Source organism: Pagrus major, chromosome 16, assembly GCF_040436345.1.
Source record: "Pagrus major chromosome 16, Pma_NU_1.0".
Taxonomy (NCBI): Eukaryota; Metazoa; Chordata; class Actinopteri; order Spariformes; family Sparidae; genus Pagrus; species Pagrus major.
The window spans coordinates 26,781,260-26,808,989 of NC_133230.1; the positions used below are offsets into that span (position 1 = coordinate 26,781,260).

The 27,730-nt window shown below is 39.7% G+C and overlaps 1 protein-coding gene across 10 annotated transcripts in view; it reads left to right on the forward strand.

Annotated features, from left to right (window-relative positions):
- nrxn3a (neurexin 3a) overlaps positions 1-27,730 on the forward strand; it is a 174,879-nt gene that overhangs the window by 50,170 nt on the left and 96,979 nt on the right. For 4 of the 10 annotated variants that reach the window (XM_073483399.1, XM_073483400.1, XM_073483402.1 and 1 more), the window contains 3 exons: positions 19,627-19,928; positions 21,571-21,615; positions 23,182-23,343. In XM_073483399.1, coding sequence (XP_073339500.1) covers positions 19,627-19,928; positions 21,571-21,615; positions 23,182-23,343 — 509 coding nt within the window. Of the gene's footprint in view, positions 1-15,892; positions 15,914-19,626; positions 19,929-21,570; positions 21,616-23,181; positions 23,344-27,730 lie in introns of all 10 variants that reach the window. The other 6 variants (XM_073483397.1, XM_073483398.1, XM_073483405.1 and 3 more) reach the window with 3 other exon arrangements.

Here is a 27,730-nt window from a genome sequence, read left to right on the forward strand (position 1 = left end):
CACTTAAACCTGCTAACATCTGGCTGTTGTGCAATGTGAAGGTATATTATCAGGATTTAGTCCCGGGTCAATTAACCCTGTAATAATCACGGGTATTTAGCACGTAAACATCGCCGTTAAGTCGGCGCTGAGTTTGAAAGAGAGACCGAAGTTAAAGACATTAAAAAAGTACTGCGGTCTATGGCTTCTGTGTGGTCTGAACCGAGTCAGCTGGGTGATCGGTACTGCGCATGTGCAACTCATCAGAGATCAGAAAGAAGCAAGATATATCACCCCTTAGCAACTTCTGGTATCAGCTTTGGAAAAACGATGTGTCTAATTCAGAATATTATTGATAAAGACTTTTTGAAACAAGTTAAATATCTTCTGAATCAGATATTTGATATGCTGCTTTCTACAGTTCCCTGTCTTTCCGGCATGTTTGTGATGACGAACAGTGTGGTGGAAATTAACTCTAAGTGGCACAGAATGCCACTTAGAGTTTGTCACGTACACCAAAAGACAGAAAGAAAAGAGAGTTAAAGATAGGAAAAGGAACTGCGGCTCAGGTCTAACAGCTACAGACGTATCCAACCAACAGTAAAATGTAAAACCATCAGATACAGCACAATGGAAGGTACCGAGTGTCATCAGGTCATATTCAGGTCAGCAAGATATGATTTTAGCATAACCATAAAAAGTTATATTATAAAGTTACCCTACAATTCCCCCTTTGGCCATAAAATTGCCATATTAAAGTAAATACAAATGTATCATAACATCAGTGAATACAACCCTTCATGGTTTAAGTAAAGACATCATTAATTGATCAACAGAAATTAGTATTAGCTGTTTTTGTAGGACACAGACATCCTGGATTGTCATAGCAAGCTAGGGTTTCTAGTTTGGAGAAAGCTTTTTCAGCTAGCAACATATCCAATGCCATACGATTTTGCCAAGCCATCAGTTGTTCACCTAGTGCCTTTAGAGAGTCACGCGTGTGATTTATAAAATGTTGTTGATTGTAGTAAATGTAATTAATCCATTCTGTGTTCTTATTTACTTCAACCATTGGGCCAAAAAAGGGAAGGGCAGAAGAAAAAACACCAGAAACTTTGTTGTGCACTTTGTATTCATCAGGGATGCCACGTGGCACATCGATAGTGTCAATATAGACCTAGGAATCACTAGAGAGGAGGTCAGAGGGCAAATCAGTATCAAATACATCTGGGTAGGGGGTGGTTTGTTGTATCAATTTGACATGCACGGATTGAACTTTCCAACTTGTAGGCAGGGACGGTTGGAGAATGCTGTTACCGTAAAGCCACCAGATATCTGCAGCCTTCATGGGAGGGTTTAAAAATGCTGCATGTGGTGGGCGTTTGGCAATCATATTAGATAGATGACAAGTCATACAATCCTGAGTAATTTGTCCTGTGTATGTTTCATTTGAACCAAACATTGCAGAGCCTTGTACGTGAAAACAGGACGTCTAACATGCCAAAGACATGAAACATTAGCCCAGCTGACATCTACCGTGCCTGACAAGGAAATTAAACAGTCAGTAAAACTGAAGGGGCAGACTTCAGATAAGAAATCGGTAGGAGGGAGTGTTGCAGGTGGTGGATGGGTGAAATCAAATGAGGGGATGAAGTGAGAACAAAAGTGTTGGAATTTGCTAGATTGTTCTGGGTTCATAAAATAGAGATCACAAATGAATTTACAAGTGTAGTACGAACTGGAGGTGATCGGCGCAGGTTTCTGACATATGTGGATTTGGCAAAAACATTAACATGGGGCAAGCAGACGTGCAAAACGAACAGGAACGGTCAGTGTTTTGTTGCGTGGTGTAATGTAGTAGTTTGAGAATGTTTAGGTTAGAGAAAGGATTTGAGGTGAGTGTCAAGTGCATTTGAATGGTATACCACATGCATGAGTCAAATTGGTCAGGTTGAAGTAGATAACAGTGGGGTCTGTAGGTCATGGTTGGTCATATAGCAGTAAAATGGTTATAACAACAATACAGGCTATCAATAGGAGAAAGCAGAGTGACCCTCTCAAGCCACACCAACCTGGCCCCCTGAACGGATTCCAGGGTCTTTGTCTTGGATCCACTGATTCGCCCTCGTTGCTGACACAGATCTTGTCTCTGAACACCACGTAGGTGGAGCTTGGCATGCTACTGGTGGAGGAGGGCGCTGTTTCACCCCTCACTCTTGTTGGGCGGGCTGCTCTGATCGATTCACAGCCAAGGAGAAGTTGTCTTATGGCTCAGGCACCTTTTCACAGTGGCTTGCTGGTATCCACAGAACCTTCTCTGACACCTTCAATTCTGTCTCGGTTGTTAGCAGAACCTGGAACAGGCCTGGCATCTATGATCCTTGATGAGAACCCAATCTTCAGGCTGCAGGTTGTGGAGAACTACAATGGCTGCAGATGGCAGGGCACTTTTCACCTGTGAATGCAATGCTGACAGAGTAGCAGACAGGTTGGCACAATATCTTAGCATCTCATTCAACCTTTGCTCACGTGATTTCTTCCGTGAGCTAGTTTAGCATAACACTGGATCCGCATGTGGCAAACTCGGTTTACCGTCAGGGTCATTCACACCTCAGTGGGGGTGCCCAACATCAAACAGCATGGAATGAATTTGAAACCAGAGGCAGCTGCAGACTTTGCAGCTGAATCAGGTGCAGCATTTCCTATAGAAATGTGGTCAGAGCTGTTAGTGTGAGCATCACATTTCATGACAGAGATCGAGGCTGGGAGCAGAATGGTGCCAGACATGAGAAAGATCAGTTCTGCGTGTGCAAAATTGGTTGATGGAAACAACACAGTCACGAGGTTCACAATCTGCAGGAATAGAAAACGGAGTAGCAGGGTTAAGAACAGTACATCTTTTCACTGTGATGTTTGACATGTCAAAAGGTGTCACATGATGCAACCACAGCTTTTTCAGCTACTGCAATGTGACCTGGTAGAAACAAAGACAGAAAAAGAAAGTGAGAGAAAAATCGACACTGAAAGACAGGAGAGGGAGAAAACATTTTTTGGCACCCAGGGGCCTAATAAACAGAGCCTTTCTGACCCTGGTAAGCTCAATCAGTGATCAATTACAATAGTTTATACTATAGTCTGGGTGAATACTCCATTACTAATACTGAAATACAGAAACCTATGGAATTACTCAAGCAGTTCCTGATGTGTTAATTCAGGCTGTTGCTGCTAGTAATCATGGACTATCATGTGTTCGTGACAAATTTAATAATGATTTGAACAGTGACATGGCTAGATAGCTAGCAAGTCTTGTTGTTAAACATACCAACAAATTATATTCACCGTTTATCAACCATATGCAGTGTTACTGAGTCTTACTAGTATAACAGCTTTCTGGCTAATAGCTGAGTCAAACGGTTGTAGGGTGACACCTCAGTGGACTTTCCCAACATCAGACAGCATGGAATAAACTCAGAGGCAGCCGCAGACTTCGCAGCTGTATAAGCTGCAGCATTTCCTATAGAGATGGGGTCAGAGCCTTCAGAGATTGAAGCTGGGAGCAGAATGGTGTCTAGCAGCCCAGACATGACAAAGATCAGGTCTGGGTGTTTAAAATTGGTTAATGGCAGCAACACAGTCATGAGGTTCACCATCTGCATGAGTAGCAGGGTTAAGAACAGTACATCTTTTCACTGTGATGTTTGGCATGTCCAAACGTGTCACGTGATGCAACCACAGCTTTTTCAGCTGCAACAACAGCTTTTAGACACAGAGGGAGACCAGCTGCAAAAGGATCAAGTTTAGTTGAGAAATTAGCAGCAGGTCTTTTTTTTACCACCATGTGATTGTGTCAAAACAGATGTCATTAAACTGTCCTTTTGGTAAACAAACTGAGTGAACGGGAGATCAGGTTTTGGCATTTCTAACGTAGGAGCAGTCTCTAAAGAGGTTTTTAAGTCAACAAAGGCTTTGTTTGCTTCATCAGTCTCTGGACTAATGGCGAGGAGTTCAATGAGCTGAGTGGACTAGTTTACCTCTGGTTGCTGAGTCATATCTAAGGTCTGTCCTATTTACTGGAATAGTTCAAATCATTTCCATTATATCAGAACCTTATGATATAACAATGAATGTTTCAGGTCACGAAGACAGAGTTACTGCTTGTGAGAAACTTTATATTTTGATCACAAAACAAGTACAAATATTTGTAATGGTCTTGATGTTTTTTTATTTGGAAAGTGACCATTGTAGGCAGGATAATGCCCTTCGAGGTGTGCATAATCTGGAATTAATAGACTTCTCAGAGGCAACCGTCCTCTGCCTGGCCTCCATGTTGTCCATTAATTCCTGATAATGGTCACCTCATCAGGCATTATCCCTTACAATCATAACAACATTCATGTCATTATATTTGATTAATTTCACTACAATAGCTACTCCTTGAAATGTGAGTATGATTAATTGTTCATGGTTCTGTTTAGCCAACAACAACAACCCTTGGTTAGAGTTAATGGAAGTATGTAAACTGAGAAAAACAACACATGCTGTATTTAATTTTGAATCATTCTTTAAATTAAATTGTTGTTGTTATCAAGTGTGCTGGTTAAATTAAATGGTCTAAGAAAATTTTTCTTGTCAAACAGATTTTTTTATCTTTTAAGTTTTACTCTGCGATCACCCCTTTAGTCTTAATTAACATGCCACTTAATGAACATGGTTGATCTGTTTTCTTGAATGACAGGATAAAACAAATACATCAAATTATAGATTTTGAATTCAACCACCTCTTCTCCTCATCTCTTATTCTGTCCATTAGATTTCACTCTTTTCTCTTTTAAATCCACCCCTCCCCTCCTCCTCCTCCTCCTCTCTTCTCCTGTAACCATGGTGACCGTCAGCTGAGAAATGGCAACCGTGGCCCTTCATTAGGTATCAACACAAGCTCCGACAGCCCAGATAATAGCCAATAAGGAGGTGGGGGGGTTGGGGATGTGGCATTATGTTGGGTAGTAAATGAAAAGCCCCCAGGGACGAAGCCAACCTTGCTGTCATGCTTCAGAGAGTTATGGCTGTGTGTGTGTCTGTAAGAGTGGATGGGGTCATTCTTCTCTTCTGCTTATGTGGGAAGATGTGCACATGTACAGACATGTACACATGGATACTTCATGTGCATATGCATGCACTCTTTGCATGCACACACCTTGTCATACACACACACACACACACACACACACACACACACACACACACACACTGTGAGGAAGGATTGACTTAGGCTAAGGCCTATGAAGAGGTTTACACTCAACTCAGTTGACCCACGATTGAAAGATATATCTACACAGCAGTATAATAAAATGGAGACAAAATATGTAGACATTAAAAAAAAAAATTGGCACATTTTAATCACCAAAATCAGGCGACAAAAAATTAGAAAAGACAGCAGACAGAGAGCAAGAGCACAACTGCAAAAGCAGGTTCAAATGCAGGAAGAAATAGAAAGTAATTAATTAAAAAGTGGGTATAGAACATTGGATACTAAATATGGAGCTATATTAAACTTAGAAACCCATTTTTACCAACTTGATTTCCCTATTAAGTGGCTGCAATTTATTTTTTATGTATTTGGCTTTTTATGTGTTTTTCTATCTGCAGCACTTTGTAACATTGTTTTAAAAGGTGCTGTATAAATAAAATGTTAAAATTACTAACCAGAAATATTAGACATGTAAATGTGGAAAAGAATGTGACTATTTTCAAGTATAAAAATACAGAGATAAAGCATAACGTGTTTAACCTGTATAGTAAACTCTTACAATTTCTACCTATAAATGAGAGAAATCTATCTATCTATCTATCTATCTATCTATCTATCTATCTATCTATCTTCAATATATATACAGATGTGCGGTGCTCATGGCAATGATGGCATTAATGCAACAGCGCAATAGTTGTATTAATGGCAGTACATGGACCCTAAACCTCAGATTCCACCGGCCCATCCCGGTCTTGATATGGTCACTGGAGCAGATCGTGGCCGTTCAAGGCAATGCCTGCAGAAATAAAACACCCTGTGCCGACTCGGGATCCACAGCACAACAAAGTCAGAAATATTTCAATAAACACACTTAGACAAATAATGAAATGATTTGGGTATGTAGCCTACTCAACTACATTAGAAGCACAAAAACCAAAAAGAAAGGATGAAATCAACACAATCCGAGCAAGTCGACAATATTATATTGTTATATAATATTATATATATATAGCAGGAAGGACACCCCGCTTCTGAAATGCTTCTGTGTGGGATATGAAGTAACGTGGAGGATGGATCAGAACAGGTAACAGAGATGTGCCCAGTGTACTCAAGGGATAATCCATTAATAATCCATAATAACCCAAACAAAATAAAAATGCCTGTACCCACCTTAATCAGAAGAAACTGATCCAATCAGGTCTGAATTGAATGAATTTTCAATCGGATCGAACATAAGGTTACATTGCCTCTTGGACGGAGAGAACACGGTGGCAGGAGAACAGAACTGGTCTGTGGATGATCAGCTTCAACATGTTTGTTGGAGATGTTGAAAGATTTAAGGATCGTTGAATGTCTTGATGGTGTTGTTTGTCCAAATATTGTTCCATTTAGGCCCATCTCTAAAATTGCATTAACAGGCAGAGCGAATAAAGACATTAATTCTCTTCAGTTCTCCTCCTCAGTTCCTCTTCTGATATTTCTGGCAGAATAGCAAGCAGAGCCCCTTTGTGCATGTCAAAATTGAAATACTTTGTGGAGGGTAAACAAGGTTCAAGGTAATTTATTCGTCACTACACAACACAGAGTTGCGTAACGAAATGAAAGTTTGTAAACTCCTTCATGCAACACAAATTACAGAACATACATAAAGTTATTTAAATACAAATACACATAAACACATGGTGCATCTTTTGAATATGCATCAGGGTGTATGTCAGCGACAGCAACAAGATGGTGATGATAATGTGGTTGGCGTCTTCAACTGTCACAACTCTGACTGTGTGTGAGCTCCAAGCATTGATGTTAGTCCACCTCGCCTCATCCAGCTGTAGTCCTGCGCTAAACACATCTAATTAGATCATTTCTATTCCTTGTCCATGTAAACAGTTGAATTGGAATCTCTAATCTGAATGATCTCAATCAGAATGAGGAAATATTGTCAATGTAACTACAGCTAATGCCAGCACTTTGTAATGAGGGTCAGTACTCCAGATGTACTTCCAAATTCCTCTGACTATAAAATGTCTGGACAATATTGTTTATGAGTTTTTCATAGTGTGAATGGATAATTTCTACTTTAAATGATAATGAATAATTATTGTGCACAATGCTGCATGAGCTGCCCTCAGGCTGCTGGTTGAGAGTATTGGAACCTTTTTATTCCACTTAAAGCAATCTTTTCTGTGACCTTAGGATTTTGATGATGATGTCACATGTCACCTCTCCAAACTCCTGAACAACTTTGAAGTTGAGGTCTTGATGAAAATAAATAATAAGTCAAGAACTTCAAGGCTGATTTCACTGAATGAAGTGACAGTGTCAGTGTTGGTGAAGTGACCGTGGGGCCCCTTACAGAGAGCCCTGAACCTCTGACATCCAGTATCAGTGGACACTGATCACAAACTCAGTTTATCGGTCCTTATCTGTGTGTATGTGTGTGCGTGTGAAGAAGCCATTGTCTGAAAAGCTCAGCCTCCACTCTCTTGACACCATCAAAATGGCAGCACCTCTTCCTTTTCTTCCTCAGAGCTAATGCCTCAGTGGCTCCATCCCCCCTCTGTTCCACACCACCGTTTGGTGCAGACATCTCAACGCACCATTGGTCAAGGCGCCAAACAAATGGAAATCCGCCAGCTCGCTGAAATTACTGATGGTTATCGTTCCTATCCCCCTCCCCACCACCACCATACCTTACTTACTCCCTCTCTTCAGCCCCTTCTCTTGTGCCTCTGTCTGCTTCAGCCATCCTCAGACAACTAGCCTCCCTTTTCAGCTGCGAGGGGGCTGAGGATTTACTCTCTTTTTACTCACCCCTTTTATTTTTTCTTCCCTAACATCCCACTCACCTTTTGCTATTTTAAGAGCTTCACCAGCATCGGGGCTTAGATAGTAGTAACAAGAATGCAAAAATAAATGACACGAAAGCTAATCTGTCATTGCCTTCTCAAAGAACCTATATGAACATTTTGTGATCCTGTGGCCGTGTTGACAGGATATCTCAAGGAGCTAAAAGAAAGCATTATCAACAAGCAAGTAGGAAACAAGAACCTGTGTACTTCAGTGTCACACCAGAGAATTTAAGAGACCAGCCAATCCACTACTGGACAGTGTTGGGGGTAATGTCTTACTTTTGTTGCAGTAATATATTTCTTTTAGCAGTAACGGAGTAATATAACGCTGTACTATTTGAGCAAGGTATTACTGCAGTTATGTCATGAAGTGAAACATTTATTGTTGTTTTTTTAGGAACCCATCCACACCAACATGACCATATTTATATAGGCTCTGCATGTGTTTAATATATCCGAGCCTATAAATTCTTTGTTCAGTCTCTATGTTACTGAAATGAGCCGTTGTCTTGTCATGTCATTATAGGCTACATTATAGAAGGTATATTTCTGTTGTGTTTCAAATGACTAAGCTTACAATTAAAAATATTTATTCCTATCTCATAAATTATCAGACTGTATCAGCCTGCTCATCACTGTGTCCAAGGACATTTGTTTATTTTAAAAAAAGCTAAAAAGAAGTGTAATGTGTAATATATTACTCTACGCAGACAGTAATATTGTAACGTAAGATATTATTTTAAAATGAAGGTAACTAGTAATATGTAATATATTGCATTTTGAAGGTAACTTGACCAACACTGCTACTGGACAGTTTCCCTTGGCTAGGCACCAAAAGTACATGTGTGAATGAAGCTGCAGTACCAGCAAGGGGTAATGATGACTGGAGCAAAGTACAGATGTAGTATATAAAGCTGATGAGTCCACATTGTAAAGATATGTGGTTGGTTAATTGTTGGGTGGGGCATTCACTGGACTTTCACCCAGGTGACCAGGGTTCAAGTTTTGTGTGAAGTCAATGAGCTGTGGTGACTGCTTGAAGGAAGTAGATATTTTAAGTGCAACCATCTTTTCCTGAACCTAACCAAGTAGTTTCAGTGCCTTTATTTTGAAAGCGTAACAGAGGGGTGATGCAATATACCAATATTGACGATAACCATATTCTTTTGCCCATGATAATTGAAAAGACTTTATACCATGACAGCCCTAGTGTAACCAGACAGTGCATATTTATCATTCCCAACTTGACCATAGAATGAGATCATGTTGTTTTCACAGGTAGGTGAGGCCAAATGTGACAGTGACTCAGTGGACCGGCAGGTCTATTGCACAGTTTGGCCTGATGGTGCTTTGTTTGTACAACAACCACACAAACCATCTCCGTGACAATCTGTGGCGACACATGACTACATAACTCATTTTTACTAGGGTTAATGTTAGTATTGTGTTGGGGCACGGTTTGAGTCAACCCATTCTCTCAAAAATTAACAAATCACCGTCTGGTCATAACTGAAAGACAGATAGTGATACCTGCAGCTCAATACACAAGTTGCTGTTTATGATGTGCCGCAGTCAAAGGCACTCCTGCACAAATGATGATTTTGGATATTGTTAAATTCACCAGGTTATGCTCCATATACAGAAATATCCTGAACATGATCAAATCCATGATAACACATAAAGGGAGCAGTGTTTACAACCCAATCATCAGAATAAATGTTATGTTATAACAATTTAGTTTCTGCAAAACCACAGATATGTTTAAACTGGATGTTTCTTTATGTTGCAGCTTTCTGTTTGTTTAGGATGAATTTTCTATTTTTCTTTTGTCACAACACTGTGCTTCTGCTCTGTCAAGGTTTAGGAACAAAACCCCCTAGATTAGGGTCAGGAAAGCATAATGGTTTGACTTAAAAGACCTGTTTTGGTCACCACGCTCATGGATGGAGATGATCCGATTTCCTGTGAAAAACAGCCGGTTTGGGTCACCACAACAGTAGCTGGAAATGTTTGCAGCTCTCCTTAAAAACCACCTGGTTTTGACACCACAAACACTGCTGGAAACGTATCCAGGTGTCCTTAAAAATATCCAGTGGAATGATTCAAACTGTGATCACCTGTTTTGCAGCCTTGTCTGCTTGTAACAACACCACTACCTTGCCCTCCACCTGCTGCTGCAACAGGTGACGTGATATGCCACGTTTGGTATAAATGTCAACCTTGGACATTACTGTAGCAGAAACGTTAACTGCTAACATAATATCATGGCCATTGGGCTGGTATTTGTAATGTGTGTGTGTGTGAATGCATACATATTGTGCACATGAGGCATCGTCGGCATCAGAGACTAAATTTGGCGCCTGCAGATATCTTATACATCTCCTGCTTCATAGCTTCTTTTCTTTTTTGCTATCTGAGCGCTAGTGGCCATCGTGTAGTAGGTGTGAGAACATAATGCAATCACTGGGGCACGTAATGCCTTTGCAGTGTGTCCACGACTGTGTGTGAGTGTGTGTGTATACAGAATGCAGTCTACATTATTGATCTCGCAAACTCCATCCAATGAAAAGCTGCTTTTGAAGACTAAAGCTGTAGTTTGTTGATTTTTTTGGACCAGTCCAGCTCTGCTGTCAGTCTCTCTTGGATTTTTCTCCATATTATTAGCTGACCTTATGTCCATGCTCCTAATTTGAGTTATTTTAGGGAAGTCAGTTTTATTTAAAACAAGTCATAATTAAACATTTGGCATAAGAGTTAGTTTAGTTAAAAAACTTGGATAACTTGCCATTTGTAGCTTCTATGTTTTTTAAATTTTTTTTTTTAATTAATACATCATTTCTGCCTTCAGAATGTGGGTTTGGTTCTGTAAAGGTAAAACCTTTAGGTAATATTTTCTCCTGTATGCTCACTGGGAGCTCCCAGTGATCCGGTCAGACAGAGCAGTCTGTTGGGGGGCTAACACACATTCAGTGCTAACGTGTTTGGCTGCCGACCGTTTTTACAGGAAACACATAAATATGTGGAAGTAAATATCTCTCCGCCTTCCATTTCAGGTTGACTTTAATTGATCTCATCGTATCTCTGGCTGAACTTTAGATTGTATTTTTAAACAAAAATGACTTAGACAGGTTTAAAAAAAAATAATAAAAGGCTTTTTGTCAAAAAACATAAATCTTCCTCAAACAGCTGTTTGCTCTCCAGCAGTCACTGACTGTATGTCGTAGTTAAACCTGTATATGAACTACATCACTGCTAACACTTCCCACACACCACCACCTCCCCCTCACCTTCGCTGTAGTCATGAACTTGTGATTGAAAAGATGAGTGAATTAATGGAATATTGCTACTGCCAGAAGATGAAAAAAGGATCTGGCAAATTAGCTGGTTATGAAATAGCTTCTGGGGATAGCTGCTTGGCAGTGACTCTGTGGGTTTGGTGTTGGGACCTGCAGCTCTGACAAAAAGGAATCATTTTCATCCGAGGGGAGAGAGACAGAACCACAGAGGGAGAGGAAGACAATTACTGAGCTAATACATGGATAATCTTGTCGTTTAGGTCTTTACCCCTGTCTTAATTAGGTGTTTGTGTTTTAAAAAAAATTATAATCATAATTTTGTACAGAAAAAAAACAAAAAAAAACAATAGACCAATAGTTGTCTTGTCTTGGCAAATGTTTGCCTCCCCAAATTGGCATATTTTGCAATGACAAGTATTAACCCCTTTAAACCTCCCAAAATGACATTACACTGCTTCAGCCTGCTGCCTCGAAGTGCTTTATGTGTTGTGATCACTGGCATTTAAATGTAGGTTATTTCAAATGTGACATCGTTGGAGTTGTTTAGTTATTAATTAAGGTTTTAATGGTTCTTGTTTTTAATTATATTTATATATAATGTGAACATTGAAAATAAATAAAGTTTAGTTTTGTATATTTTTTGTTGGTGTCAGATTTTTTCTAACAATATGGCGATGAACGCTGGTTGAAGGGGCCCCTTGGGAATTTCTGACACAATGTTTTCTTAAACTAAAGCACACAACGAAGGTGTGATATGCCTGTCGCTGGTATGCTGAAATGGTCATATTTTTCAGAATGCTGATATACTGAATGTCATTTTGGGAGTCACTGGCACTCAACCTATTCAGTTGTCATATTCAGGTATGAGGACGTGTTGACCATTTTCACCGGCTGGAAAGCAGAATCAGCTTTATTAAGTATGTGTACATGTGCAACAACGGTTTTTCATTACTCAGTGTACTTGCAAAGAAATAGACATAATAGATAACCAGTGCAATGCCCCTTTAAAGGGTCACTTCATCAATTTGTGTGTGGGAGAAGTATGTTTACAGGTCTTGGGGATTACTACTGTGTGTGGGAAAAAAGTAGCATAAAGCCTTTTGTGACTTGGGGAAGCTGCATGTAACCTGATAAATTACCTCCAGTGTTGTTACTCAGTGGCTAAATTTCATTGTGGGTGATGTAGGTGCCAGATTTTGAAAAGCAGTCAACTGGGCCTTGCAGTTTAAAAACAAACGATCAAAATCGATACAGCAGAACCAGAGAATAACGACTCTGAAACTCAGAGCTCACACGTGTCCTTAACGGCTCTGTAAGGACACTCCCACACAGAGTTTAAAACCCTGCAGCTCCTCCAGTTAGTTAGAACTGAAGAAGCCTCTTGGATGAGAGGTGAAACGTCTTCAAGAAACTGAAACAAGTCAGTTGCCTATAATACAGCACCTAGACAGAGAGTAATGACACATTCTTCTTCCATTTCATAACCTACATTACCCACAATGCAACTTAGGCACTGAGTGACATTACTGGAAGCAATTGATCAGATTAGATGCAACTTCTGGAGACAAAAAATACTTTATACTACTTTTTTTCACACATGCACACCCCAGGAGCCGTAAACACACTTTAATATGTAAAGTTGAAGTTACCCTTTACCTGCTGCGTCTGCTGCAGTAGCATATCCAGTAACACAGTTTGACTGATTTCATGTTTAATGTAGTTTTTAAAAGTGGTTGTCTAAGGAAAGCCATCACCAATAAATCCTATCAGCAGTAATCTAGATAGCTACAAATGGATGAGCAAGGAAGCCATTTTGTGCCATTCCAGCATGTCCATTCTGGATTTGCTTGAGCCCTCTTCTTTGATGGTGTGGGCGAACAGCTCCATTCAATATGCCGATGGTGTGCAGTCGAAGGCGTGCATGCTGTTATACCCCCCCCCCCCCCCCCCCCCCCCCCCCCAGTGTCTCACTCAGTTTTAATATCCAGTTCCTACCCTGAGAGAAAGGAAGAATCCAGCAATCACATTCATATTCAACACCACCGAAGATAATGTTGCTCCTTCTCGCTTCCCCTCTTCTCCCAGCACATCCACCGCTGCTTTATCGTTTTATTATAAAAGCAGCCAAGTGGATGAAAACTTCCTCCTGTAGACCACGTCATTACCTGAGAGAGGGCGAGAGAGAGAGGGCGAGAGAGAGAGAGAGAGAGAGAGAGAGAGAGAGAGGTGTAGTACTGGGGTTGTTCCGATGAGTATAAATAGGATTACTGCCTGCTACCTGTCCACCAACAGATGGTCCACCCAGGAGTTTCTAAATGCTCTCACTTGAGCTGATGCCAGCTCACGCCTCCATCAAGAATATGCATGGTCGTGTGCATGTGTACCTCTTTAATGTGTTTTTTTAAATATCAAGGTAAGATGAGGTCATGGCAAAGGAGTTAAAACGGGCATATTACAGTGCCAATTCAGAATCAATTTTTCTAGCGATGGGTGTCGTCATCTCACTAATCAATTTAGAGATTAAACATTTTTCTCCTGACTGACTTGTTAAACTTATGCTTTGTTCAGATCAACCCTTGTCTTCTGGCAGTCTGCAGACTGCTTCATATGTTTTTATTTCTTTTATCTCTTCAAGTCTTGACTAACTCTCTTAATGTGGGAGTCAGTCATGCATCTCTGTCTGCCTGCAGCTAGTTCAGAATACTGCAGCAAGGCATGTCACTGGTACCAAGAAGAGAGGCAATGTGTCCGCTGAACTGACCTCCTTTCACTTACCAGTGAAATGTATTTATTTGAACATTTGTTTTTAAAGCACTGATTTCTATTCCATGTCCAGACTTCTCAGATCTAACGTTGAGGAAGAAAGAAAGAAAGAAAGAAAGAAAGATGATAAATATTACTTATTTGTTGGCCCAGTTAGGCCACTTTTGGCCAGCTGTTGCAACCCCATGAAAATGTGTGAAATGAACATAAATTTCATCATAACTGGTCACTTTTAATGTAATTTGAAGCCATAGCTGTCATTCTGTTTTAAGTGTTCTACCTAGAGTGCTGCTTCATAAACACATGCTGACAGTCCACATGGACATCAAAAATTGTATCTAAGATGCTTTATTCTTCTTTCTCAGACTAATGTTCATGTGACTGTCCCACAAGGCTCCTGAGTCTATTGCATGGGCATAGATCACGATGTCACTCTGTTATGTATGAGCCAATGACTTATTAATTGCTAATTCATATTCAGACTACAACCATTACCTTGGTGCTGCTGAGGCCTGTCAGAACAGCAATGACTAATACAAAACAATCCATATTATTCATTTATTATACCTTTACACTTAGCAGTCACTTAAAATTGTAAGAGTTGAAACAGCCTGTGAGTTTCAGACATGCCTGGGTTCAACTTTACACTCATATCTGAGTAGAAAAGAAATCCGACAAATTATTGAGGAAAGATTAATTTTACATTTATTCAGTTTCACAGTGATAAGACTTACAGTCCAGTCCAATCGCTGGAATAAATATACTGCAAAACCATGGATATGTTGAAACGTTACCTTTCCTTTTGGTGCAGTTTTATCTTGTGACAACGCTGTGATTATACTCTGGTTAGGTGTAGGCACAAAAACCACTTGGTCAGAAAAGATCATTTTTTGAATTGAAATGTCTGTTATGACACAGACACAACAAAACATGTGAGTTGTTTGTTGCCACAAATATGGCTGCAGGTGTGAACCAAACCTGAATAATTAAAAAAATAACAATAGCCAAGTTTAAAGTGGAGGACCACCTACATCATAATTTATAGCAGATGCTGCTGAAAAGTTGGAGAAAAGGACACAAATTTAGTTCTTTCCCAACCCGAGCATGCAGCATCGCCTTACCTTCCAAATATAAAGGAGATTTACTGTGGCCATAACTTTTCCTTATGCCACCTCTCCCTCTGACATTTTTATGGATGACCCCTCGCACGACTCATCCAAGCTCATCCATCAAACGCAGGCTCCAAATGGAACGGCTTACGGATGCCATTAAAACCATTATGGGCTGATAACAATCTTCTCACTTCATCCTCATTTCAGTCACAAAGAAGTTCAATTCATTCTCAATTCATTACCATTCCATATTTCAACAAAATGGCTATGACTACCTCTCTGGGTAATTGTAATCTTGTATTGAATTTTTCTTTCTGTATCTCACAACTTATATAAAAAAGAAGTATATGCATTATTTTTGTATATTGTATGTTTGGATTCAGGGGTTATCAGACCATAACAAAATGATTTAAGACCTTTGAATATTGATTGTTTTTCTGGTAAAATTCTGCCCATCCTTTTCTTTTCTACTTGCATGTGTGTCAACCGTCTGAAGCAGGGCAGTGTTCTTAGTCTAGCCCTGCAGGTAAACGTTCGCATGGATGAACTTGCATGGTTCCTCTTGCACATGGATAAAGCTGCTTTCTCCTCGCAGTGGGCTATAGGTGGAGAGAGAGGCAGGGATGCTCTCTCACCTGAGGGGAGCTATGTTGGAGACAAGATGCAGTTTGACTTTGCCAGCTTGAAAGGTGGATGAGAGGAAATCTGTAGTTTCAGCAGGCAGATGTATGCGAATGGCGAGTTAACCACTAAGTTTAATAAGTCAACAAAATAAATTCACACAATGTCAAGGAAGGAAATATTCTTGCAATTATTTTCCTTATTAAACAGTAAAAAAATATATAACTGTACACCATCCAAACTCAAGTTTATCTCTTTCATCAAACTAAGACAAGCTCAAGTGTATGTAAATCACCTCCGTACATTATCGTCTGTCTGTCTGGAGTACTGCTGCATATGTGAAAAAGTAGCATAAAGCCTTTTGTGGCTCCAGAGGAAGCTGCATGTAATCTGATAAATTGCTTCCAGTGATGTCAGTCAGTGGCTAAATTGCATTGTGGTTTCAAAAGTACAAGAATGCATGGAATTAAAAATGTGATAGCTCTGGTTCTGCTTGTTTTTAACTGTCCATAATGAGTCCAACAGGAGCTCAATGCCTGGCCAGTGAACTGCTTTTCAAAACCTGGAGCCTGCATTACCCACAAAGCAACTTATCCACAGAGTGACATCATTGGAGGCAATTTACCAGTTTTTTTCACATATTCAGTAGTACTCCTGTAAACACACTTCCTCCAAGTGATGAATGCTGTGAAGAGAATGAAAGTTCTAATGTTCATTAGCCAAAGCTTTGTGCATTTGAACAAAAAACGGGACAAAGCTTCCTGTATCAGTGTTCATAGGCTCTGCGGTATGTAGTTCTCTGTCCAACTGTGCACCACTAAAGTTGACAGCATGTCTCCTAGCAACGTCAACTCTCAGTTGTCACTTAACTAATGCCATCTAAAACACCACCTCAGAGGCTGAAGCCTTTTGACACTATCTCTGCAATCATGTATTTTACATTTAACCATACGACAGGTACTCACCCCACCCCCACCTGCACAGACAGACTAGAACAATGATAACTCAGGCCAGGAATCTAACATCAGTCCAGGCCAATACCACACATTTAATAGCTAATGTATGCAACTGTTTAGTTGCAATATTCTTCCTGTTTAATCTTTATTCCATTAGCATACTGTATATTTTCATTTTATGACTACACATAAAACCTGCTTCAAGAAACATAAAAAAAAAGTTAAAAACAAAGTTTTCAGTTTCAAGAGTGAGTCAATTGCACTTCTGTACTACAGGACTACAGGAATAAATATTCATTCTGTTTTTTTATGTACGTTCGGAGTGTTTGTTTGCACCTGGCATCTCATCAGAGCTCTGACTGGACCTGCGTCGATCATCATGAAGCTCTGCTGGTAATTGCAATGACTTCTACCTGACAGAGACAAGTACACAGATGCACTTCCAGCTTGCCTACAGCAGCATTGTGTTGATGCCATTTATTCATTTTTAAAAATGCAGAATCACCTTGTGAAGGGTAGTTGTGATGTGACTTGCTCTCATTTTCTCTTCCTCCTGCACTGTCCCTTTTTTTCTCCACACTGTGCGTCCATGTGCACTCTATACACTGACTCATCGTCTGTACATGTGACCGATCTGTGGGATGACAGGCGAAGATCACACCGTTAGGTTACAAGCTGATGGTCTACAGTTCTGAGTGACTGCAGCTGTTATTTTCACCTAGATTTACCCATTTTACTTTGCATGTTTAACACTCCTGGCCAATCAACTGGCCAAGTTGCCAAGAGTACTTCCGTGGAGCTTTCCCACCTGCAAAACCAACAACGACACAGCTTATTCATTAAGTGTGTTTCCCAATTCATTATATATTAAAGACCTGGTGAGTAAAGGTCTTTGTTAAATTCCTGGTAATTAATAATTTACCATTGTCCCATCATTGGAGGTGTTTTGAGATTTTGAGGCTGTCTGCAATGTCAGGCTGCCATACCAACAGTGAGATAAGATGTCAGGATGGTGTTATGTGTGAGCTGTCCTCAGGGAGCTCCAGCAAGATCTGTTTTTTGAGATACATAGCTTGCGATAAAAATGTACGTATCTATACTGTTGATTAACCTTTTCACACTTTTTCAACTATTCATACTCATTCAGCTGCTACTTCAAAAAAAATAAATAAATAAAAATAAAGCTTTTCAACAAACCTTAAAATATTCCGCATCTTTTATACATGATTGGTATTATTCAACTTTTAAAGCCAGTAATGTAGTTTTGCATCAGCTTTTCAACTTCCAGCATTCACACTGCAATTTCTTCAGGAATTGCCTTCTCTAATTATTAACCAAGCATAAAAAGAAAAAGGAATCTTCTGAGTATTGGATTCCTTCAATCATGGTATTTTCAAAGTTTAAAGGAGGATCATTTGGTTCATTGTCATATTGACACAAGTTCATCCAGCATTCATATCACACTGCAGTCGCTTCAGAAAGAAGGACATCACCCACTAAGCTCTGGATGGATGGCCGGTACCTGCACCAATAGTTTTGGTGGCTTTAGACCATCAATGTAGAAGATTTAGATCCACCACAGGACACTAGTCTCTCCCTTTGGCCTCTGTCATAATCTTAAGGAGGTATGTTTGCTCATTCACATTGTAATAGCAAATGACACGGCAGGGCAGGTAAGGGACCGTGTGTTTGACTCTAACTGGGTAAGAGATAATCATCAATTTATTTTCATATTTCACATTCAAAGGCTCCAAAACAACACAATCTTCTCCCTCATTACATGCTAGAGTGGTCTATGTTATGTGGGATGAGTCTTCTTTGAGGAAGTGATGCCTGAGGTGTCTGTGTTAAGGAGATGAAAGCCGTGGCCATTTTGTTCCTTTCGTTTTTTCCTTTTTTCCAGTGTGGGGTGGGGCTTTGTTGCAGAGCACATGAAAGCTGCACTCATGCAGCTCGTAGCGTCTTGGTGGCTGATGGATTGTGCTATGTTGTGGCTGAGCCCACAGTCTAGTATTTTTCGCTGCGACAGTGAGTTAATTGCAGATTATCTCACAGATAATGACTCCGCTGACTCTGCTAGACCCTTTTCTCTCTTTCTTCCAGTGCTTCCTTGTTTCTCCCCTGCGTTTTCCCTTTCTCTTCAGTACACCCTATCATGGCTTCTCTCAGAGGCCTCCCTCCCTTCTTTGCTTCTCTCTGTCTCATCACAAGCATAACCACTGTCACAAGCCAGCTATTTGACAGGAAATGGCAATTTCACTGGCAAGATTAGGCCTTTGATGTTGTTAGATGATAGCTATCTGCGGTCTCCCTTTACCTCTCCCTTTGCTTGCATTCCTCTCTGTCATGTGCTGAATATATCAGACGGTTTTTATTTTCTGGACAGGGTGGTTCTGTTTATAGTGTTTATTACTTGATTAATGCTTAATTTTACTCACCAAAAGTATGTTTTTGATATATAAATCAGTAATGTAATAAGTGGTGTTAGTTTATCTTTTTATTTGCTCTTATTGTCCCCCAGTAGCTTCACGGAGCACACTTAAATTACTGTTTAATGTGCACTTGTTGTGGAACTGAGTCTTGGATGGCCAAAGACTTCAACGCAAAACCACTAGTGGTAGCTTTTGACGTGTTAAAATTAAGGCCTGTTAACTGAAAAAATGTGGTCTCAGCTTTAAAAACAAAAAAATAGAAACATGTTTAAATGTCAATGCTTGGCTGCACAATATGACCCTCTCATATTATTGGTTGAATGAACGAACTGTTCCCAACAACTTTCCTCTTCCTTTCTTCTCACCACAGCTAGGGAGGAGAATGTGGCGACTTTCCGTGGCTCAGAGTACTTCTGCTACGATCTCTCCCAGAACCCCATCCAGAGCAGCAGCGACGAGATTACGCTCTCCTTCAAGACGTGGCAGCGCAATGGCCTTATCCTTCACACAGGCAAGTCAGCTGACTACGTCAACCTGGCACTGAAGGACGGCGCTGTCTCCCTCGTTATCAACCTGGGCTCTGGAGCCTTTGAGGCCATTGTGGAGCCAGTCAATGGGAAATTCAACGACAACTCGTGGCATGATGTCAAAGTGACCCGCAACCTCCGACAGGTAAGGCTGTGTATGTGAAAAATGGAATGCTGCGGCTTGTTGCAACCGTCTCTTATGGTATTTATGATAATGTATGGCAATTTGATTTTATAACATGCTAGCTAGCCAGTAGCATGCTGTTAGCCAGCCACAACAGCCTGCTAATCTTTCTGGCTTGCAAAATTTCAGTTATTCAATTATTAAATTTCAGTTGCTAACTGCCATTTAGCAAGCAACCTACTTCTATTGTTGCTAAGTAGACAGTCTTGACTGCTGACTATGTGTTTAGCAGTTTATACCCACTAAAAGAAAAGGCTATTGAATTGGATGGTGCACCACAGCTTATTTTAAAGCTTCCTCTATTTTGGACTCTTCAGATGACCATTCCCTCAAAGGTCAGCACTGTAAAGATGGTTTGCAGTTGGTCAGTGGTGCAAATTTGTATGTCACTGTTCCCCAAAGTTGAAGTTGAGGCTAAAAACCCTGCAGAGATTTGAATTCACTTCACAATCAGCACATTTCACTGGAAGTGAAATGTGCTGATTTCACTCTATTTCAGTCTAACTTTTTGGAGCCACCATTGTTCAAAGCAGTTTCTTTTTCATTATAATGCTGTTTACTTTAAGCATGATTTTTCATTTGGAGTCACACTATTTTCCAGGTCTGATTTTCTGGGTCCATCATCTTCACTCTTTGTCCATCTGTCAAAACATTGCTGTACATTTCATAGTGTTAGAAGGCTTCTTCCTTCCTCTCTTTCCATTATTTCTTCTTTCCTCCATATCTGCCTGTGGAAAGACGTTTTATGGGGTGATCATGGGCTCTAGTCCTCGAAGACCTCTGCTGACCGCCCAAGACTGATCCCCATTCAGCTGTACAATTTCTCACCAACCTGCATGTCTAGATATGTGAATAGACCTTTTACACCAACCCTTTCTGAGAAGAACTGGATGTTTTTCAGGTTTTGTATATGCAAGTGCAGATTAATACTAAAGCAAACACTCAGCTAGTTTAACAGCATCTTCCTCAGAAATACACCTGGTGTATTCGCTTACAGTGAAGCCAAACAAACTCACGTTTTTTCAATCTGAATATTATTTATGCTGCATTATGGAAGTACCTAGTTTTCCACAGAACAGCAAGCTACTCACAGCAGTAGGCACTCAGGACCTGGAAGTGTGCAGCCTGTCACCTGCAGCTCCATCTAACAGCTCACTTTTGCTGCTCTTGCCAAGAATCATGCAAATACATCAAACTTTATCTTCTGAAGTTCTACATTTAGAATAAGAGATGGAGAAAAAGGTGTATTAATTTGTTTTTATCAATTTTATTATTATTTATTTATGGACCAAGGTGCAGTTTGAACAGTTCAGCAAACAGTCGTACCTAGTTGAGCAGTTATGCATTTTACCTGGTTTATTCCAATATAAATCCTTTTAATATGCCTTGAGGTCTGCTCTGATTCCTTTCGAATACTTTCCTCTATTTCCACTTGTTAAACTCTGCCACTGTCTGTCCTGATTCAACTCTTCTTAAAAGTAGAGAGTGAAGGAATGAAATGAAGCATTTTTGTTTTTACTAATATGTGCACGAACTCCCTCACCTGTCATTATTTGGTTTTCATTTGATTTCACATTCATTTCTTACCCAGCTTCCTGCAAAGCAAACAGGCATTGGATTCGCTATGGTAAACACACTCCATTGTATGGTAGATATCATTTTTATTGTCATCTTTTGGTTTTCTGTGCACTTCTCCTCTTCCTCTTTTTGACTTCTGTACATCAATATGCCATTCTCAAAAAACAAAAAACAAAAAAACAAGGAAATGGGTTTGTGTTTCCCTGCTTTCCTTGTCCTTCTAACATCCACCTGGTTCATCCACTGATGTTGCTTTTCTGCTTTATTTGAATCTCTTCATCTTTTTTAGTCACCCATCCCTTTTGCTTCTTTGGGGTTTAGTAAATCTGCTTCATTTTGTGGAAACTGCATCTAAAAAAGGAGACAGACAAAATCCACACTGGATTTCTTGACGGTTGTGTCTAGTAGCCTTCACTATGTGCACGAACAACTATCATTTTCATAACACAAAAAACACACAAAATACTGTGTAACTAACCCACAATGCAGGAGAAAACTGGATAACAAGGTAAGATAGAGCAAGTGAAGAAAACATTAAGACCAGACATTTATGTCCCTGAATGTTTTAGATTATTGACATGACAATAAAAACTGTTTGTGTATCTTGTGAAACAGCTTTTAAAAAAGTGAATAATGATAAAGATGAACAGAGGCCTGGCCTGGTTTTGGCACTAGATGTGTGATACTGAAACGTTAGTAGGGCTCAGGTATGAGGTTTCAGGATAGCTCTTAGTTAACTAAGCAAGTGAAAGCTAAGGATTCTCCATCTTTAGCTGAGGCTACTCATCCATTTGTTTCTTTTAATCTTGGCCTCCGATGGCACACAGTGCTAGAAAAAAACACTGTTAAAGTGCAAAAGTCATACATTTTTATAATAAGAGAACTGTATGTCGGCAAGCTTTATATTGAAAGTCTAACAGAGCGTTGCATATAACATATTATTGCTAACTTGACCACAGAGCTGTTAACGTTCAAAGCTGACCCTAGAGGGGGAGGTAGAGCTTCATAGTTTGAAGCTTAAGGCACTGACCAAAGATCTGAATGTGTTGTCTGCAGTAAGTTTTCACTACGTTAAATTGTTCCCAGACTGATATACCCTGCAATACGGTTCTGCACGCTGCCATTCTGTTTGTCTTGCATGTCTGCACTGATGTTTGTGTGCTGTGACACCAGCTCCTTCCTCCTTTCTGTTGCTTTGTGAGTGTTTTGTTGCTCCTGCATGCTACTGTACCTCTGTTACATTATACTTAGTAGTTGTTTTTCTCCCTTACTCATTTAGACACAAAATGAGATAAAATAAAACAGTAAACATGACTTGTTACATGAAGATATTTATTAGTGCATGTCAGTGTTTCGAGCTAAATTAACCCACTTAACATTTTTGTTTTGACATTTTACTAACCCCTCATAGTTTCAACGCCTTCAGATAGCATCTACTAACTCGCATGAAAAATAAAGAAAATTGTGGGCTGGCAGATTTTCTTTATATCTGTCTTGTCCGATCCATAACACAGGTGAACATATCACCAGGTCTGAGATATATAATTTACACAGATCTGAGAGACACCGTAGGCCACCTTCTGTCCCTAAGGTCCAAGACAAAAACAACCGCTCACTGTTCACTCCTTATTGTCAGGTGACGATATCAGTAGATGGAATTCTGACCACCACGGGTTACACCCAGGAGGACTACACCATGTTGGGCTCTGATGACTTCTTCTATGTGGGAGGAAGCCCCAGCACTGCTGACCTGCCTGGATCTCCAGTCAGCAACAACTTCATGGGCTGTCTCAAGGAGGTAAAGTACTTGATTCAATGTTTGTTTGTTTGTTTGGGCTAAAAGTGGTCTTGGCATGATGATTGGTTACTCACAGCTCATGCCAATTTTGATTTGGAATGTTTAGATGTGTTCAGATTAAATTTTTATAATTTCATATAACATATTAGGTATTACTTCTCCAGCTAGATTTTAAACTTTTTCATTCCCTGTTAGAGATTTTTGGAATCAGGACATTTGCAAAAAGGGCAATTTAGGTTTATAAAAAGTTGCACTGATAATTTTTTTGCCAACTAAGGAGCAAAATAACTCAAAATCAAGCTGTAAGATTGTCCAGCCACTTCCTGTCGGATGAGCAGGGAGCAACATTATCATCCCACGGGTGTCTTGTTTCTGTCCACTCGACAAAAGTGGACGTAGTTGGTCAGATCGCATCTCACTAATCACTCCAGATCTGAAGTTTCATCTTCACCTTCTTTCTCCATCTATAGTTCAGCTTTTCCCCATGCATTATTTCACAGGTAAAGAAGACATTTAACAACCTTAAACTTTCTTCAAAAAAACATTTCAATTAATAATATTTTATTAATGTTTTTAGTTTTACTTTAACCTTTGATAAAGTTTAGGGTCAGCAGGTATTTTGCGCTGTTTTCATTTTGCTTCCCCTCTAAATACTGTTGTAATACATGCCAATAAATTTAAGTGGAGCCTCAACGACACACACACACACACACACACACACATACACACACTCACGCACACCCACACAAATATATTGTTCCCTCAAGCTGATGATGTCATATCTTAGCACTTGACTGGAGCCAGTTGCACGTACACACACACACACACACGGAGTACATAGCATCATATGGGCTGCGGGGAGAAGGGAGGAAGTGGCGCAGTGGCCATTTAATCCCCCTCTGGCCTACTTCCTACTCTGTGCCATGCTGGGCAGGTCTGCGATTCCCTGTGCCACCCACCCCTGACACACACACACACACACACACACACACACATGCACGCACATTAGGTTTGAATCCTTTTTTTCCTCATGATGGAACACAGAGATATGAAGGATAAAGGTGGGGCGGCGTAACAAATATGAGACAAACAAATACATGGGCTTGTGCACACGTATGCATACATTACATGATTACATATCTGCATTATAATGATTATTATTTATTTTTAACTCAGTAATCAAAAAAAAAGCTTCAGCTTATTTCACATATCCAATCATCACTGCTACTATCATCAAATAATGTAGCATATGAGTAATATTAAACTGTGATGGTAAAAGTCTTTGTACTGGACCATCGTGTATTAATATTATATACTCTATGTGCAATAGTGTGTAAATTGTTTGTATATCAAGAAAAACAATTTAGCAGGTCATACTTTGCTTTGACTTGAATAAGAATGGATTTTCACGCCACAAATAACTTGAATCAATCATCAATCAATTTTTACAGCTGCAGACAGTGTTTGTTTCTCACCAGCAGTAAATACACATTATCTGACAAAAGACATTTTTCACACAAAAGGTTATTGCTTTAAAGAGTACTCTGCTAATTCAGCATCACACTCCTCTAACATTGTCACAATCACAATGGACAGTTTACAAAATGAGGATGAAAACTGATGCAGCAGATACAATCAAAGAGAGGTAACACTTTAAGTCATTTGCTGAATTGAATGGTTTAGAATATAGTATAATGTAGTTTTATGCAGCTATAAGGACAATTTTAAGTGTTTATTTAGAAGCGGTTAAAAGCTCCCTTAAATTGTAATACTATTTTTTTTATCTGCTGTTGGCCTTAATTACTGAAGCACATATGATTTTCACCATTACAAGTATATTTTTAGGTTTAGTTTTGTAACATGACTTCATCCATTAGTTTGTGTAGTTTTTTGTTCTTTATGTGTAGCAGCAGGTCAGCAGGTCCTCTACTTTAGTGCTCAACACCGGAGCCCCCCACAGCTGTGTGCTCAGCCCCTTGCTGTTCACACTGTACACCCAGACATTCAGAGAACTCTACTGGGACGTATGTAATAATGATGAGAGTTTATATCGGGAAGAAATCAACAATCTTGCAGAGTGGTGCACAGAGAACAATCCAACACTCAATGTCAGCAACGGAGCAGCTTCTTTCCTAAAATCATCCTCTGCACTCCACTGTATAACAAAGTTCCTTATGTAGCATGACAGGACTTCAGCTCACATTTTGTTCTTCAACCTTGGTGTTGTAAAATGACAAATAAATGACCCTTTAACCTTTGAACTTTTATTGGCTTTTGGGTACAAAATGACCTTGACATTGACCTTGACTATACCACCTTGATGTGGATTCGCTTCAGTCATCTCAGAAATTGACTCTTGAAAGGGTATACTTTAATAGCATAATCATCAAAATCCACCAATTAGTTGCTGACATTTGCTGCTCTTTGTTCTCGGTGGATACAAGTGGGAGCCATCTTGAACATATGCAAATTAATAAATTGCCACCACGCATTACCCAGAAACTAGATGACTAGATGTATATAATATAAGCAGAATTATGGAATTGATCCTGGATTGACATTGATACATTAGCATCTGAGAAGTGCAGGTTTTAACGCCGTCAATCAGTTGACAGGTTAATTTAGTGGTATGAAAACGGTTCAGTGTATTATCTATTTACATACATATTAATCTGTCACACATTGGTCAGTTTAAGTTATTGCACTGGTTAAACATATTTTGTAATGCTTTATCATCTGGAAACATACAGCCATACACAGGTATCCATTTATGCACACTGGTCACAAACACTTCTCCTACAGTCACACACATTCTGCCTACCTCCTCATCGCAGGGCCACCCACCCACAGATCGGCAGCAACCACCAGCTTCTCCCTCTGTCTGCTGTCCAACACCCTCTCATCCTCCACTCCCCGCCATTAGGGCTAATTTGCCTGTTGCCAATGCTCTTGTCCTCACCATCCGCAGAGCGGCATTATGGATAAATGCTTTGTTACCATGGCACCAAGTACTGGTCGCCCTTGGTAGCCCCTGTGGCTGGCCGGCCCATGATTATTATGCCTTTCATAAGCCAGCAATTACAGAGAAAGCCTACATCTCAAAACCTACAAAATACATAATGGCCTACAATAACACATAATTGCTGTAATTGTGATTGTCATTACACCTCCATCAACCACTTGTATGGAGCCTTCTGGCTGCGCCTGCATGCTGTAGCCAGCAAAGATACACAAAGGACAACTTCACAAACTGAGCACTGACAGGGAGCATCTGTACCACTCATTTGTATTTCTATTTCTTATTTTCTCTCCACTAATTAAAAAAAAAGAAGTTTCTGAGTCGTTAGTTGTGGCAAAATTAGCTTAAAAAAAATCTGACCGGAAGCAATTTAATTTTAGTGTAGGGTAGTCTGATATTTGGATCATTCTCCTTGTAGTACTTTGTCAAAAAATAGTGATATTTAACCAAATACGTTTACTCAAGCTCTTCCTCATAATGAGGCTTATTCTTATTGCAATATTCAGCATCCAGTTGTTTACCATAAACATGAATAATAACCATATAGCCAAAATCAAGGTGTATCAATAGTGCTTATTCTGTTGTGCAGAACAATCAATACGTGTATAAAATTAACCTGTTCCATTAGCAAGTGTCCAAATCACACTCAGGGAATGGGAACATACTGTATTACAAATATGTACACATACACCTATCTCACCTAACGTTCCTCAGATCATGTTTATAGTGACTGAAAGGATAGAGGCAGGTTTTCGCAGCGCAGCTCAACAGTTGTACGATCCCCCTGCTGGAGCCACCTGGTAACTATTACAAAAGTACTCTACTATAATTGCTGCAATTGACAGTAACCATTATAACCATAAACTACGATAACATGCAAAGGCTCATACATCAGAATGAGACCATTGAGTGTTGCTGCTTGATCTGATAATACACAATATTCCACCCATGACACTGATGGCAGTGTCATGGGTCAATTAGCGCCAATTATAACACATTCCTCGCCAAAAGAACGACATAATGTTACATAACCCTGTTACATAGAACATGGAGCAGTGGTGCACTTGATCCTCTTGTGGTCAAAATGAGTATTACAGAAACAAACACTTCGCAAAATGAGCCTTTATTAAAAAAAAACTAAAAAAACTCTGTTTCACATATGAACTGCTATAATTATTTGTAATGAACAAAAAAAGTATTACATTGTAAACAAATGCCTTTGACTACTGGCCTCAGACTTTTTGATCCAACTGATCACTTTTCAGAAAAGTGTCTTTGTTTGTGAATATGTACTTTTATTTCTTTTACTTTTATTTTATTTTATTTTAGTTTGTCTGTGACACAGTCCTACAATAATAGAGTAATTGC